The sequence below is a fragment of the Typha angustifolia genome, chromosome 4 (genome assembly GCF_048772165.1).
Source record: "Typha angustifolia cultivar Huaian chromosome 4, ASM4877216v1, whole genome shotgun sequence".
NCBI classification, from domain to species: Eukaryota; Viridiplantae; Streptophyta; class Magnoliopsida; order Poales; family Typhaceae; genus Typha; species Typha angustifolia.
The window spans coordinates 481,335-499,103 of record NC_133242.1 but is presented as its reverse complement, the minus strand read 5'-3'; the positions used below and the strand labels follow the sequence as shown (position 1 = coordinate 499,103).

The 17,769-nt window shown below is 34.6% G+C and overlaps 2 protein-coding genes and 1 long non-coding RNA gene across 3 annotated transcripts; 1 reads left to right on the top strand and 2 right to left on the bottom strand.

Moving 5' to 3' along the window:
- The first annotated feature begins 305 nt into the window (after positions 1 to 305).
- LOC140759324 (glucan endo-1,3-beta-glucosidase 12-like) lies at positions 306 to 3,391 on the top strand. Its single transcript, XM_073095856.1, has 3 exons — positions 306 to 448; positions 541 to 1,713; positions 3,135 to 3,391. The coding sequence occupies exons 1-3, from the start codon at positions 379 to 381 to the stop codon at positions 3,164 to 3,166; spliced, it is 1,275 nt and encodes a 424-aa protein (XP_072951957.1). The 5' UTR covers positions 306 to 378; the 3' UTR covers positions 3,167 to 3,391.
- Positions 3,392 to 4,980: 1,589 nt separating this feature from the next.
- Positions 4,981 to 9,071, bottom strand: LOC140759589 (uncharacterized). The gene is made up of 6 exons (XM_073096192.1): positions 9,035 to 9,071; positions 6,003 to 6,742; positions 5,649 to 5,912; positions 5,498 to 5,563; positions 5,345 to 5,410; positions 4,981 to 5,241 (listed from the first exon to the last, which is right to left on the bottom strand). Exons 2-6 carry the CDS (start codon positions 6,615 to 6,617, stop codon positions 5,146 to 5,148), a joined length of 1,107 nt encoding a protein of 368 aa, XP_072952293.1. The 5' UTR covers positions 6,618 to 6,742; positions 9,035 to 9,071; the 3' UTR covers positions 4,981 to 5,145.
- A 1,548-nt stretch (positions 9,072 to 10,619) lies between these two features.
- LOC140758625 (uncharacterized) lies at positions 10,620 to 15,012 on the bottom strand. The gene is made up of 2 exons (XR_012104139.1): positions 13,934 to 15,012; positions 10,620 to 11,198 (listed from the first exon to the last, which is right to left on the bottom strand). It is a non-coding gene; the product is annotated as an uncharacterized lncRNA (long non-coding RNA).
- Between the last annotated feature and the right edge of the window lie 2,757 nt (positions 15,013 to 17,769).

Here is a 17,769-nt window from a genome sequence, read left to right as displayed (position 1 = left end):
TAAAATATAAATACAAATCATTTTAGGAGTACAATTATAATTAATTAAGAAAAAATAAAATAAAAAGTCTTTTTTGTATATATATTTTTTCTCTCCCCTCTCATAATCTCAATCTATAAATTGGTTTGGGAGAAAGTAACGTTTACTGGAGATATCTAATGCCACCGTACGTTACTGTTCCTGTTCCTGTTCCTGTATCCATACTCGGACAAAAAAAAATAAAAAAATTTCCCGCTTCGCAAGTCACCTTTTTCCCTCTAACCCATTATAAGCTCAAGAAAGCCACCAACCTATCTATCTAGGGGTTCTAAGTCAGTGTTTTACTTTTCCTTTTTAACTCTCTTCTACCTGAAGAAGAAGGAGAACAAGAAGACGACAATGTGGGTGATGAAGTTCTTCTACCTTTACCTTCTCATCGGCTCCCTTGTCCCTCTCTTGGGTCTCACTAGTAAGTAGCAAGCAACCTCTTCTTCTCACCCTTCTCTATTTTGTTTAATTTTTCACTATATATATATAATCTCTTTCATTTGTGGTATAAAGATGCAGGCCAAGGATTTAGTTTCCACTCTCCCCAGGATGCCAGGAACTCACTTCCCATTGCAGTCTCTGTCACTGAAGCAGACCTTCCCTTAGTCTCTTACAGTGTGTTAGGAGCTGAAAGCTGGCTAAAAACCCATGTCCTTGCTTACCATCCTGCCATTAGAATCACTACCATCTTAGTAGGTAAAGGGGTATTGTGCAATAGAGACAATGCACATCAGTGGAGATTGGTTTTGCCCTCTGTGAGAAATTTGTACTACTCTCTTGTGAGATGGGGTTTAGTGGAAGACATCAAAGTCTCTCCTTCATTCTCTGCTGATTGCTTGCATTACCCCTATTTTAGGTTTAGAAGTGATCTGATTCAAGATATAATGGAACCTTTGCTGAGGTTTCTCCAAGAGAACAGCTTGGCTTACTCTGTAGACCCACTTCCAAGTTTCTTGCATTCATATGATGCTATTGAGCAAACTCTGCATTCTCACCGAGCTGCTCTGGATAAATTGGGTTATTCCAAGATCAAAGACATCAGGCTTGTGAGAGTAGCAAGACCCAAGAGCAGAAAGTTGTCTTCTTTGCCCTTCCCCTCATTCCTGGAACCATTCACTGCTAAGATACAAAGACCTACGCCCATACAATTTGCACCAGTTCCTGATGCCTCCTTCTCTTTTGTGCCCAACGCCTCGCCGTCTGAAATCCCAACCAACCCACCTGAATCGTCGGTGTATCCGTCGCCATCACCATTGTCAAAATTCTCACCATCTATCCCCCCTGCCATCTCTCCCATTGTGTTCCTTTCGCCACCTCGAGCACCAAAGATGCCTCCTTTAGAAGGCCCTGCTAATCCACCTATTGACTTTGCAACCCCACATCGATCCCCATGCCCTGCACCAGCACCAGTCCCAGGGACAGGGATAGAGGTAGGGCCAAAAAGGCATCTGTGGTGCGTCGCAAAGCCAACAGTTCCAGCTGATAAATTGCAAGAGGCAATGGACTACGCTTGTGGGGAAGGTGGCGCTGACTGTGAGGAGATTGGGCCTAATGGTAGTTGTTTTTATCCTGATACTGTGCTTGTCCATGCTTCATATGCCTTCAACAATTACTGGCAAATGGCGAAACATAGAGGAGGGACCTGCAGCTTTGATGGAACAGCCATGCTTGTTACATCCGATCCAAGTAAGTACTCTGCATGCTTTGCTAGAATGGTGATTGTGTGGTTCTACTTTGATTATATGTCTTTGGTATCTTGGTGTTAATGCTATCAGAAATCTCTTCCTTTAATCTCTATGCACCCTTATCATCTTATATACAGCATGTACTCCATATACTGTCTTCTTCCCTGCAGTTGTTCTCCATTCATGCCATCTTCTGTCTTTTGCCTATAATTTCTTTTCTTCTTTTTGAAAGTAGCAATTCACCTCACTAAGACCATCAACCGCTGTAATTAATCAAGTATCTTCATCAAGTGATAGTTAAAATTAGTACTTTTTGATGGGTTAGTATCAGCAATAGTGCCAATGAAACAAAAAAAAATGCAATGCATGGCTTCTTCGTTGAGATTACATGGAGAAGGGCATTATCCTTGATCTTATGGTAATCCTCACTACTGAGGAAGTGCTGTAACCACACTAAACTATATCCCTTTCTTGTTTTATTTTGAGATTTGTGGTCAGCATCTGCATGTATGTGACTAAAACTTGAAAATAAATATTTGTTTAACTATAGAATTTGACAATCCCTAGTTCTACTTTTGCATTGTCATGTGTAACGGGAAAAAGTAAATATGAGACCAGATCAACCAAGGTGGGCCTATTGCATTTCTTTTCCTACACTTTCTTTATCAAAGCAACTTTAAATTCTCCTAGGACATTACTGGAATGAGGTTATCTTGTGACATGTCTAAAGATCACATGATTGCTTGTTCCCTCTATTTCGTATCTCTTTACCAAGGCCCACTGAAAATATGCTTTGATCCACGTACCATGTATACCTTTGTTTCCATGGATCTTCCCAGTTGTTATACTCAAGTGCAATAATCAAGTGAAATCTCAAATATTCCTTACCATTATGCCTCTAATAAGTAGATGGAGTCGGTCCTTTGTAGCATTTTAAATGATAAAGATATGATCTATATTCTCTCGGTAGGACTTAATTAAAATAACAATCCTTTATAATCTCATTTCTTTTCTTTCCTCATTAGTCTTCCATGAATTGATCTTAGCATCTTTTTCTACAGTGAGGTAATGTGATACAAGTCTGTGCAGAGATCCCCATCTGTAGTAAAGTAACCTATTTTCAGCTTTTTTTTTTTGTACTAAGATACATTTTCTTTGATGATTGCACATCTTAAAGTGCATCTCATAATGTAGATGATAAGTGGATCAGACCCCTTTTTCTCTTATTCATAAATTTGCTATCAGAAAACTTGATCTTCCGTATATTCATGAGTACTGGCTTTACAAACATTTCAAAGTTTGTTCAAAATTTCGAATTAAAACTCATCAAAGCAGAGGAAAGACAAATTATCTGAATATTGTTGATGCTAGTGGCATAGTTCTGTCTGCCTCCTCTTTGATTAATTCATTGCACTCTTGCAGGCTTTCGACACTGCCAATTTGTGCTGAATTGATCAGGTGCGACGAGTTTGGATCCTTTTGAGATGCTGCTGTCTTCTTGTCTGCAAATTTTCACCAGTGTTCCTCTTTAAGCTTTGTGCCATGGCATCCCTTCTTTTGTTCTATCTTATTTCATCATCTACTCCCCTTTTATCTCTTGTAAGAGTTGCTTTCTGAGCAATCTATGTAATCCAAAGTGGGTATCTTAGTTCTGAAATATCCATTTGCTCTTTTCTTGAGATCAGTAGATTCTCTGAAAGAAAAGAACATTGCCTTGCGTAGCCATGGGTTTAAGAACATTAAAAGTTAATCAATCCTATGAGAAATAATTAAAGTAACTCCTTTCATGAGCTTAAACTTCTAGTTATTTCTCTGAGCCCCATCAAATGCATGCAATCATAAAACATCTCTATATAAAAAGCAACCTTAGAAATCGTAATTGTAGATCAGGAATAAAAGGAAGTGCAAAGGAATATATCTTATGATCTTATCCTAAGAATAGGAATACTCGTAGTTGGTTTAATTTTTTTTTTTTTTTTTGGGTATACTAATTCAATCCTTTTCTCGCTTCTTATTCTGTACAGTTTTTAATTTTTAATTTAATAATAACATAAATTATTATTTTGCTTTTACTATTACTTTACATTCAATCACTGGTATTTTTATCATTTAATTTAAAATATAATAAATTCTCAATATAAATTTACTATTCGTTATTATTTTATATCACATTAAAATATAATTATTACTTCTTATATTAAATTCAACTAATTAATAAAATAATTTATATTAGTATTAGCTTTTTTTTAAGTGTTAAAAATTAAAATACTTCTTCTAGAATAGACTTTATTAATAAGATCAAATCTTCCTAGTAATTAAGAATATAAATTAGAAGAGATAAATACCTTACACCCCATCTGCAGCAGATCATCTGCAGCCACGGCTGTAGGAATTTCCAACAGTCGGTTAGAAAGGATCTCTCACTTCACACCCTACATTAGGTGTTTATTGCGATTTACTCCCTGTTCATTTCATTATTTTTAATTCAAACCCCTATATTTCATCATTGGCTTTTTTTTAAGGATTTAATAGAAAAACAATGCATGCCCAAAAGGTATGGATGAGAACAGGGTGATGGTCAGGATGTGTTTCCATTAATAGCAATTAATTAGAAATAAATCGTACACCACGGATGCCAAATTCTAAACTTGGTGCAATGAACATCGTCATGAGTGACGAATTTGACTTCTAATTTTAATACAAAAGATAGAAGTCAGTTGAAAAGAAAATTGGAGGCAAAGAAAGTCAACAGAAAAAGAATTTTTTTTTTTAAAAAAAAAGAAAAGGCGTTTGACATATGATACACAAAATTATAGTCAACGGCGAGATGAAAAATGGACTCGCACGATGATTGACTAGTCAACTCCTATATGCATAGTTCTAAATGCTTAGGGAGTTCAAGTTCTAAATTATAACATTCTGTAAGTTTGATGTGTTTCCATTCTTGGAGACGTGCATAGCAGTTGAAGTCTTGAACTAGATTGATGGTTATTGGAACAGACCAAGGAATGAGGAAGAAAAAAACTAAGAAGGAATTGTATGATCTTCTACTTAAACTCAGTCATCTCTTCATTTAATAAGGAATTGTATATATATAGAGAGAGAGAGAGAGAGAAGAAAATAATTGGAAGTTTGAAGAGCCTCATTACAAGTTGTATCTCTTTTATACAAAAGTATTTAGAGTCTTGGGGGTACAATTCAGTTCTTTCAGCAACTTCTTTCAGAAAAGCTAAAATTGAAGAGTTTCTGAAGAACATGAGATCTGAGCAACTTAAGTATTATATAACCCGCAATCGCTTATTTATGATATAGATAAAATCGCGGGATTAAAACCGATCCTTAAGGTAAATTTTGAGAAGATTTATAAACAGCACTGCTACGCCTACGTGCTCTCTTCATGCAACATCATTGCGCGTATTCGATTCAGATTAATTCAAGGCTGATGTGGAGAGATCTTTAGATCAAATCCGATATTTAATCCATTGTAAGCAATCGGCGCATACATCCACAGTTCGTCGGAGCTCAAGAGCTACATGAAATAACCATAATTAGTACTAATGCCATGTCAATAATTACTATCTTCAGAAACTGTTTTCCATGCAAAGAGGAAATGAATCTGAAATAATTCTCACCTTAATTTGGAGCTGCAGGAACTTGACATACTGGACTGCTTCTTCAAGCATAGTGCTAATATCTACCTGTAAGGTTTTAGGAATCCTTTAGGCTACCACTTCTTTTAAGTTAATCTACTTTGGAAGACAATGCTCATCTGAACAATTAATTACCTTGGTTCCATTTGGGACGAGGTTCTGTAATGTTCTCAGCCTCTCATTGATTCTTTCCCTTCTTTTCTGCATTCAATTAATGGCAGCATCAGATACTTATTCAACCATGGGAAAAAGAACTTATGAGGTAGTATTCTGGTAAGTGTAGTACCCTTGCATAGAGGCTCTGGGGATCAGTTGCCGACCCGCGACCAGCTCTAGATTTCCCGTCCAGATTAAGAGCATGAGAGCCTTTAGAGGTGGAAATTGTACTGCCTTCTCCGTTCATCTCTTGGGAACCATTTGAATCATCATCATCTGAACTATCGCAGCTTGAGCTCTGACCATTTAAAGCTGCATTGTTCTCTTCCTCATCTCCACATCTGATACTCTTTTGGGCTCTCTTCGACTGCTCCTTCTTCTCACACTTTTTAATCTGCATTTTGATCATACTAATTAGCATCTCTTCTACACAATTACCAATCTAAAATAAGACTAAAGATAGAATGCTTCATATCATACTCACTTGAGTAGAAGTAGTGCGCAACTTCTTCTTGGGGCTTGCAGCTGGAGTATCAAACTTATAATCTTCGATGAGCTTCTCGTTCATATCTGAAAAAGACTTTCTTTTGGGCTGCTTCAGCTGGTCGAGAAGTCCAATGGAGTCTCCTTGAATATTACTGCTTATCTCCTCATTCAAGCACATTTGATCACTAAATGCAGAGTAGGGAGCTACATGAACAGATACATTGTTCTCATGCTGCTCTTCCACCAAGCTGAAGTCCATAGGTGCAGAGCCAGTAGTACTAATCCCGATGGCCGCATTCGACTCATTGAGATAGTAGCTTTGGTAATCAGAATGAGGAAGAAAGTAGCTAGGATTGCTAGTGCTGGTGCTAAAACTACTATTACTATCCCCTTGAGACCAAAAGTATACATTAGAGTTACCATTAGCATTATCAGACCAGAACATGGATGAAGCTCCAAAGCCTAAGTCTTGATGATCCTGTTCGCTCTGGAAGGGGTACATATCGAACAATTGCGTGACTATTTCGGAGTCATCTGCTGGGATTGATGCATGAAATGCGCTCCAGTTTGCTTCCTGGATCACTGATGCAGTCTCAATTTGTTGCTGAGACATTGCCAGTGATTGAAAAGAGATGGGAGTATTTGCTCTTTGAGTAAAGATGTAAAGACTTGCTGATGCATTGCATAGCTTTTTAGGTGTATTTATAGCACATGAATGTCATAGCTGACTCAATACCCCTACAACCAGTTGCGAATTATTAATTACAAGGATTGAATTGGTGATACAATTAAGATAGCTCTGAATAGAACACTGGTTTGGATGAGAATAGAATGGACTCTTGTGGGATACTTAACATGATGTTGACATCCAAGATAATAGTTAAGAATTCCATCAGTGAGATTTGTGTGGGGGCTATAAAGTAAGTTAAATGATTGGAATACAATTCATTCATGACGAAACTGAGTAGGAGAACAAATATATCAGGAAAAAAGAAATAGAATGAGATAGATACAAAAATACTTGTCTCTCTTAAAAGAAAAAAAAGGATGAAATAAATAAAAGAGAAGAGAGGTCCACATGATCGTGGCGAGGAGTTAGGATATTATTTATGCCATAAAACACAGCTACCACTGATTGTGATGCTCGCCAACCATGAAGTCTCTTACCCATAGTTCCATTTCTTATGCTTCAGCATCAGTAAGCTTCTACTATTTCCAGCTTCCAGAAACAAAAACTTAGACCGTTCTGTAGCAAATTATGGATGGTAAAGAAGCAGTAACTGTCTTCTTATTCTTTTGCTAGTCATTTTAATCCACTATGGATGAATAAAAGTATGAGACTCTTAACAGCATTGCCGCGAATACAACATAATATCACTACATACTATGCTGAAGGCTTTAATAAGATTCAATGTGGGATCTCTACAATGGAAAAATCCTTACAATTTACCTCTAATTAATCCAGCATCTTCTCATTTTTCTAGCAACGAAAGGGAACCTACCACTCTGATTCTAATTATTTATTCATGAAGAGTTTCAAAGAAGTCATTTATTGTCTAATATGTTATTCTGTACAATTAGAATGGAAGGCAACATATAGTAATATTGCAGTGTTTATGTTTGAAAATAGTTGGTCTGCAATGTGTTACCTTCTCAGTTTAATGCAAAACTATATATCGAACCAAATGTAAGGATTGAACAAAATCTACAACACTAGATCTTTAGAATCTAAAGAACTGCACATCAGCATTATTTACAGCATCAACAACTCGTCCTATGTACTTAGTGTTATATTTTTTTTAATTTATTTATATTTCAATAGCCATTTTAGTGTAGATTAATGCAAACGGTCGAATTGGTAGCTTGACCACCAGTATAAAACTTATATTAATAAAATGATTGAGTTACAACCTATCATTTGATGACATTTGATGGTAAGTAAAAGATTTTGGACTACTTCTTGCTGAATAAGATGGACTTTTAGCTCAGTATGAGAGAGTGAGAGAGAGAGGGTAAGGGAAACAATGGCACATCGATTGTTTTGAATACTGCAAACTCTAATGCCACATAGATCATTCATATGTACAAAAGAAGGAGATCATTCCATTCTTTATGTTCTTTATATTTTTGTGTGTAGTTTATACTCAATTTCTGATATATCTCTGAAACTGAGGTGATTCTGGAAACAAATCGCCCCTAGAAGGATAATTAAACGATGATCCATTAGAGAACAACTTTGTGGGTCTAAAATATACTATGTTATGATATGTCAAAATTTTTCTTTTAATCTAATGGTTGACTCACCTGTGATGGACAGATGGGAGATGTTGATTTGCCCTTAGCTGTTTAATGGAACATTGCAATAATTTAAGATGCAGTGTTGTTTTTTTGCAAATTCTACAACAATTATTTGATGGTTAAATTCCTCTTGACTTTTTTTTTTGAAAAAAAAATAATAATAATAATAAGAGGAATTCTTTTTTTAAAATTTATTGTTTGTTTGTTTGTTTGTTTTGAAGACATTTGCATTTGCCAAAATTTGTCTGACTCTTGTTAAATAATGTAACCTTTCCCTGGATATTAATCATAATATGACATAATATAAGGAGTTTATTCATTGACTTCAAAACATATAGAGCATTTGTTTTTTTCCTCCACTCATATCAAAAACAAAGAAGAATATTCCCCTGGAATTATCATATATTCGATGTGCGACATCCTTTTGCCCGATAGATTCAAATTGGTATAAAATAGGAGCTACTGGATGATTAACTTTCATTGTTAAAAGAAAAAAATGTGAACATATTTATTAGAGAATTTGTAGTTCTTTAAGCACCTAATAATGAATACTGGGGAGTAAATAATACACTATGAAACCTTTTTCTTTTAAATATCTCTTAAAACGAATTTAGACCAAGAAAATGCATAATCGAAGGCAGTGAATTTTTCAGGTTAAAAAGAAAGAGTTTGCAAAGAAGAAAAGAGGGGAAAATAAAATAAAATAGAAGCATTAGAAGCATAGATGAACACCTTCAGGTATCCCTCTGTGGAAATCAATGGGCAAGCAAGCTAAACCTCCAAATATCTGGAGAGGATTATTATTATTATCCCTGTAAATTTTCATGTGATTAATTGGTCCAACCAATGAGAATAGTATCATGCTACTAAATTATTGCCTTGACAGTTCATAAACCTTCACCATTCTTGCATAACCTTTGGACCCATTATGAGCTTACCAATATATTATGCATCTAAATTATAGTTTTATCATTTGAAAGAAACAAAGAAAATTTAAAAGAGGAGAAGAAAAAAACTATTCTTCTACTTTAAAAAAAAAAAAAGAAGAAGACAAATAGATCCATTTGCATTTGAACAATATAGAGTTAAATACCTTTCTTAGGTAAGACCTAATTGGAATATAGCCTTTGACTGGTGCATCATAAGCTAGAAAACTTATTTAACTTTCCTTTAATAAGCTCTAATTTGATGGTCGTCTGAAAGCAATCAAATTATACTTCCCAGAGCTTCGAGAGGGCACAATGGAATAAATAAAAATATGCCCACAGGAAGGGGGGAGTTGCAGAGGTTATCACAGTATTATATTTCTTTGTCAATTATAAAACCAATGTTTCATTCATATGGAAACCGACAGCAACATCCTAAAATAGATCATAAATAATATCATTCGCACGTTTAGGCTTCTAGATGCCTTTATTATTTTCTTCACATCTCAAAAGTCAGACAACATATTTTGACATTTCTATAGTCAATATATATATATATAATTTCTATTATTATTATTATTATTTTCTATCAACCTTTGAACGTGATACCATTGCTACCATCCTAGCTTCCAATGGGCGGATTCCAACCGGCCAGGAAACTTTACCTTTTATTCTAGAAATAAAAAGATGAATTGCTATTCTTGCTAGCTCTATAATATGAAACAAAATTTACTCAGTAATCTAAGTTAATTAAAAGGAGTATTTAAATCAAAAAAATATTCTTCCGAAGGAACTCTTTATTGTTGATAAATTATGTTTAGCATCGTTTTTTTCCCTCCCTCTTTCTCTCTCTCTGGAGAAAAGGTTTCCTGGGAGGCAAATGTTAACTGCGGTGGGTAAATTGGTTGGTGGATGCTAAATTTATAAGTTAGTATGACATTCTTCAGTCATTCTATTCGGTGCACCTAGTTGTGCTAATTTCTTTGATCGTGCAATGGTGTGCGTTTATGAGGAGAAATAAAGCATTTAAATTAGGGCATGCTCAAGCATTTATTCGAGACATATTTGATTACTGAATTCATATTAAACAAGGATCTATAAGCTGCTTGTCAAAGAATACCAATGATTAATGCATCTAAACCCAGTTGACAAAAGAATATTATGTTCGGGTTGTTAATTAATGCAAAACAGTATACAACTTCTGCTATATAATTTGTGTCAACTGGCCCATAATACACAAAATATATAAGAGCCTGAAATAAAAGTCAGAGAAGCCAAAGGGAAGATACAAGCCAAACCCAAAAGAGTTATTTAGTTTTCCTCAATAAATATATCATAAATGACCCGTTTTTCTCTCAAAAGAAAAAAAAGAAATCAAACCACAAAGGGCAAAATTTAAAATGTTTTCTTTTTCCAACAGATAATTTTGTCAATAACACGGCAGAAGCATCTCAATCATCCCTTAGAGAAGGAGAAAGTAGGTCCTTTATGTCCTGCTACAGTGTAATAAGGATTATTGCTAATTACCTGCAAGCAATAAGCCTTATTCTTTGACTAAACAAGCCATTTCATGTTTGTAGTCACAGTTTGATAGGAGGGTCAATGTCAGCGGCACATAATGATAAAAAGGCAGGCATTGTATTCTCCAATTACTAGATCACAAGTTGTTCAAGGACCTGAGACTTCCGGTTATAAAGTTTTCTTTCTTAAAAAAAAAACTGTCATAATCATATACTTTCGCTCGGGTTGTAATTCTCAGCTTTTTGGTTCAACTGACTTGAGCAGAACTTTTTGCTGGTTTTCACATAAATCACAGCTTAAGAGGATCAGTTATGAGCCTAAAGCTTGGAATTTTAACTCAAAATTGTATGTCTGAGATGAGCTGACCAGAATTCTTGAAGAGTAATAGTCACTAAGCAACGAGTCCAGAAGCAATGCAGCAGCTGATCAGGACTCCATATTCACAAAGCCTGAAAGGGGACCAAAATGAAGTGAATCATCGGGAAAAGAGTAAAAGAATGATATTTCTTCCCACCAACAGGATACACCAAGGCTATCTAGTGCCAACTGCTGCTAGAACAACACCATGCACAGTCCGCATGAAAAAGTGCAGAAATAAGAACTTTTACATGAATCTCTTTCTTATAAACCACTAGGATAATCACATGATATGTCATGATGCTGAATGGAAAATTGGAAATAGCTTTAACAATATAATGTTCTGAAGTTACCTAGCAAAATTACGTGGCATGGAGGTGGATAAGCGATACAAATGACATCATAGATAGGTCAATAATAATACAAACACAAATAAAAGCAAGATGGAATATGAGTACAAAAATAGATACATGCGTCTGCTTCAGAAGTGTGAATATAACTAAGAAGCAACAACTATCTTACTCTCGTATAGAAAGATAATTAATCAAGGAGCAAGGTTGTATTTAGGTATCCAACAGATCATTTAGCTATCATTATCCATCCACTTAAAACTATGTTATCCATCAAATTGAACAGTAAATAACCTACTATAACAAATTCAACATTAATGAATTCTATGTACCAACATAAAACAAAAGATAGCAGTCTCTAACAGGTCAATTAGCTATGGTCATCCATCAACTTCAAAACTATGTTATCCATCAAACTGAACAATAAATAACCTACTATAACCAATTCGACATTTATGATGAATTCTGTGAACCAAACAAAAACAAAAGATAGCAGTCTCTTTTTTCCGTTTGTTCTTCTTCTAAATCTAAGCATCCTTCTGTAAGCCAACTCCAAATTCTTTTTACCTTATTAAAAGTAAAACTTGAGAAATGTCACACTCATATTCATGAAATTCCGACAAGGTCCAGAAATTTTCAATTCATCAAATCCACAACATATAACCTATCATGACAATTCAACATATATGATGAACTTCCCAATGATCCAGAATAAGAGATGGAAGTTTCTTTCTCGTTAGTTCAATCTTTGTAAATTGTAAATCACCTCAAAGTGATTCTACATATCTTGCCTTAATTATTCTACTTGGAAGAAGAATCCAACAAATACTCGTAAAATATCCGACAAACTGCAGAACTTAGCATGCATCAAATCCATTGTGCAGAACCTATGATAACAAATGCAATAGATATGGTGAACTTCCAGTGAACCAATGTGAAAGATGGCCTCAATCTCCATTATTTCTATCTTCAGTTCATATATCTCATCGTCATTATCTAAGCCGTCCATAAGATTTTCTTTAATTATTTCAACACATTAAATACTAGGAAAAAATTATCCAACACAATTTCCTGAAGTATCGAACAAGTTTCAGAAATTTATGTTCATCAAATCCATGGTAAGTAACTTATAATATCAAATTCAACTATCATTACAAACCTTCCTGACCAACCAAATAAAAGGAGGAAATCTCTTCTTCATTTATTCTATCTTCATAAATATTATGAGTTTTTTCTTCATGAATATTAAATACTTGAAAGATGTCCTCAAAACTAATTTATTACGCGTCAAGAGAGTATCAAGTCGGATTAAAGTTCCTATGAATCATAGAATAAGGACAATTGTCGGTCTACATGTTAATTGTAAAGAAAAGGTAAGACTCAATCTCATATGTCACCACTGAGTCTCATTAGTATTCAATGTGCAACATCAGATCCAACAATTCAAGGAACAACCCGTAATTTTATGAAACAAAAACAAAAGTGTTTGGCTGGCTGCAATTATTCATGTGAGGTACAGGCAGCAACCACTTAAGATGTAAATTTTGAATTTTCCAGAACACCAAAATCATGTACATGCTTAATTTCATAGTTCAAATGATTCAAGAGAGTAGTAAGCAGCTGGATTTGCTAAATTAGTTCACTATGTTTGTGTTCAGCATGCATTTTGCTCACAGGTTTCCCTAGGTATATGCTAGTTCTTCAACATGAAACAAAGATATAATGGAAAGACTTAACGCTACCAATCATGCTCACCTGATGAAGTATTCATGAGCTAGTGCTTCAGTGACATAGCCTAATTTAAAAGCTGATCATTAGTAGTAACTAACTCAGGTAACAGAGAATATTCAAATGAGCACTTTGTTAAAGCCAAAAGACAACATAAGAGAGTTAAATGAGGCACATTTACCTTGAAGAAGCATTTCATAAGCATACAAGAGAAATCGTTTTTTTTTTCACTTGAGAAGAAAACTATATTAGGCTCTGATGTGATTTTCATTTGCTTCTTAAGCATGTTCTGTTAATTTAATGGTACAAAACAATGAAATTGAGATCATTCTTTTCATGTCTCTTGTCATTCTGATAATTCACTTAAAAATTTGCCAACTTTGTTAAGTACACACAAATAGCAATCTCTAAGAAGTAAAATTTGGAATTTCAAACTTGATATTGAATCATCTGCCACTTTTCATTAGTTCAGCATGAAAATTCCAACCTAATTAGTCGTGTTGACATTGTCTTGTCTTATGCTTCATTTACAGGAACCTCTCCACCCAAACCAGCTTGGTAGGTTCCGTTCTTGGAGAAATTAAATGAGGAGAAAACAGAAACACTGCTTGATCGATGAATCTATTGGCGAATATTATAGAGCAGCAATAAATTTCAATACTACTACTTGCAACAAGCATGATTTAATATGAAGCAAAAAAAAGAAGAAAAAAAGAAACCCTCAAGTTCTAAATCTACAGAAAATGTACCCATCGGATCACGGCATTCTAGATCTGAAACAAGAACACAGCAGTCGGCTTTCTCAAAACCCGTCGGTTATTGGATTCCATCAGGAAAGCGGACGAAGAAAAGAGAAGAGATGGATTACATTCTTTTCTCGGAAGTCGAACAACAAAAAGGAGTAATAATACCTTGCGAGGCTTCGAGCGGATCCCGGCAAGATATCGAATTCGAAGGTGGGAGGACAGGACGTGGGAGAGACGAGAGGGAGGTGGCGAGGGTTCATGTAAGCGAGCGAGAGAGGGAGAGATATTTGGGAAGTGGGAAGAGGAGAATAGAGGTTGCAGCCACGAGCGCGAGACCCGCGGTATTGAAAACTCCGACGAGTTTCCGCGGCATTTTGACTCGGTTATCGGATTCGCTTCACGAAAAATATTACGAGCTTTTCTCGGCCTTCCATTCCTCCATAAAAAAAATCTATTGCAAGAGGACGGATCTCAAAATTATTTTGTAGGAATAGGTATTATATTTATATATATATATATATATATATATATGCAAAAGATAACATAATTTATGGATTGTTTTATACTTATTCTTTGGTTTATTTTCTTATTCCAATTTAAGTTAGCACAAGGGAGATAATCATCTATCCTAATATTACAACCAAACACAGAAGACTTTAAAATTACATAGCTCTCTAAATGATAAATAAATGGAAAATTAGTATAACACTATCCATTAATTATCTTATGTTTTAATCAAACTATACCTAAGTTAGAATAAGAAACAATGATAAGCGGTTTGGTCTCTGCGGTTTAACTATAAATCACGAATAAAATATCCCTAGTTCATAGCATAAAAATTCACGTTGTAGTACATGTTATATATCATATCCGAATAAATGTAAAAGACTATATTGACGAGCATGTTATTATCCGTAAACATCTCCGACACACATATATGCCAGCCATGCTGAAGAATTGCAAGCACATTCATTTATAGAAAGAGCTTTCATCTTCTTCTTCTTCTTTTTTCATTTCACACTCCAGAAAAAAGGGGGAGAAGAAGAAGAAGAAGAAGAAGAGAGAAGGGAAGTAGGCATAACACGTACTGTGACGTGCTGAGATTTACGTGGACAGCTAATGTGATGGGGGTTTGATGAGCTGGAGCTTCATTTATTGGTGAGTCTCAACCGTTGGATTGGGAAAATGTGATTGATCTAGGTGAGGTGCATCAGTGCATGCATGCATGCAAATGGGAGAGAGAGGGAGGGAGGAGTTACCTTGCTCATTTATTCAGACTTAAAAATTTCTTAATGGAGGACAGCCAGGCAGGCAGGCAACCAGCCAGGCCTCTGTCAAAAGTCAAAGAGTTCCTATCAATACGGCAGCCATCCGCCTCAGCCCGCAGGTTTCGGGTTTGACTTGGATCCGGCGGTGAAAACGGCAAAGAAAATTTCTGATCCTTATCCTCCGAGAGTTGATTAGTATTTTTTGCATGACCAATAAAGTTATAAGTCCAACTTCAATCTCAAATAATATTATGAAAAATATTATTTAATAATTTGATGGCTTAACTCAATAGTTTGATTTGATTTGATTGATAGTTTAGCACTGTTGTTAATTTAGAAGAGCAGCTTGAGCTTATATCTAACCTTTAGACTCATGAATGATTTTTAAAAAAAATTATATTCAGATACTAAAGAAAATTTGGATTCAAATTTCAAATATATATTCTGATTCAGATTTGAATATCTGTTTACCCACTCATATAACTTAAATTCACTTATAATTTATGTTTCTCTTTCATTTTCCATAATCCACATTTAACTATTAAATATGAATTAATTCAAATATTTATTTGTCAGCAAATATATAATAAATAAATATATTAGTATAACTCTCTAGCTCTTACAATCCATATTAAACTCGATTAATACCTGATTAAATACATGTTCTATTATGGATTTGATATTTTGCAAATCCGAATCAATATCTTAAGCAAAAATATAGATCAAATATAGAGAAACCAAAATCCGATCCGTTTTCACCCATCTCATCCATAATAAGATATTAAGATAATAAGATGCATGCAACTGGCCTATTGACACCATAATACGAATGAGTTCGCAGTGATCCGTGACGTCGTGAGCTAGCTCATGACAGATGGCATCTAGTTAAAAATCTGCTTTGCTTGTGGATAGATCTCTTTCGTGTTCGTCTAACTTTTAGGTACTTGTTACATCATCATCCTTATCTATTTCCAGCATATAATTAGTAGTTATAATTAAGGAGATAAGGTTTACAGGGAGTGCTTTAAGAAGACTGAGGTCTAGTGTTAGGTATCAAGAAGCACTATTTCTTACTAAATTGCAGTCCAAATCAAACGAACTTGAGCTCTTTTCTTTTAAATTTTTAATGCATCAGTCAAAAGTACTGTAGAGAGACTTTAGCTAAACCGTAAGTTCCGAGAAGCTCGACAATAGAAATTTGCATGAAAGCAAGGAGACTTCTGCGAAACCCGTAGGTTGATTTACATCGTTACATGCGACTGCGAACTTTGGAATATTAATCCTTTTAACCAATTAAGGTGTTCAAATCTGGCTCTGCTGAGAGATGGCAACATAATTATCAATATCCCCCAAGTTGTACGTCAATTCTTTTATACTATGCTCACTTGTGAGAAAAGATTAAAATAAATATTATTATTCTAATTTTTAATATCAAAATAAGAGAACTTATATTAATATAAGTTCTTGTAATATTTAGTTTAACAGAGTAATAATTATATTAATTGCGATATAAAATTAATATTAAAGTATTGAAAATATAATTGTATTTCTAATATTTTGAATACAAAAATACTCTCGAGTATATATTAAAATAGTAAAAATAAATGGTATTTTTTAAAAAAATAATTTATTTTTTATTATAACTACTGACTTAATAAACTCTATAAATTCGTATTATATAATATTTAACGCATATTTCCCATATTATCAGCAAAAAATAATATTGATAGATTTTTTCATGCGAAGTTCTAAATTCACACTCAAGTATAAAGAATAATACTCCACACTGCACAAGTATATGAAAAAATACGTAGTTTTTATATATGGGTATGCGAGATAATATCCTGGCATTGCATTGCGCGAGTATGTAGAAAGATGTGAAGTCTATGAGATAATATTACATACTATACAGTAAGTAGAGCAGAGGAGAAAAAGAAAGTACAACAACTGTAGCTGATAAGGCTGATAATTATATATCATCATCTCAAACAGTAAAATAATAATCTCAAGTAATCAATAAATTAGTTTTTAAAAAGTTATATAAAATAAAATAAGAGTAATGTTGAATTAATATACTAAAATAAAAAGACTTATTTTAAAATAAGTCTATTACAATTCCATAATTGAACGGCGGTTTAGCTGTCTTAGCTCGTCGAATTAAAAAATAAAAAAATAAAAAAAAAAGTTGTAGTGTAGTGGAACAAGCCATCGGCAATGGAAATAAGAAACACGTGTACTCACCGGCGATGCTTCGTGCGAAGGCTCCAAAGCTGCCGCTTTGGAAAGTCCACCTAAAGAACGAAACAAACAACTGCCTAATCCAACTTGTGTACTCTATCCTCCCAGAATTCGCAATGCGATCCACCTTCCCTCACCTCTGAGGTCATCCCACCTCTTACTCCTTTGTATTATGTTACGGTCACCGGTTAAGCAAAAGAGAAACTTGAGAGTATTCTATTCCTTAGTCCCTTCCTACTTCCACTCCACTCACCGGTCGTTGACGCACGACTAGATTATATCGTCCCCACAACTAACCCAACTCCGACGCAACTTCCCAATTTAGACCTTACT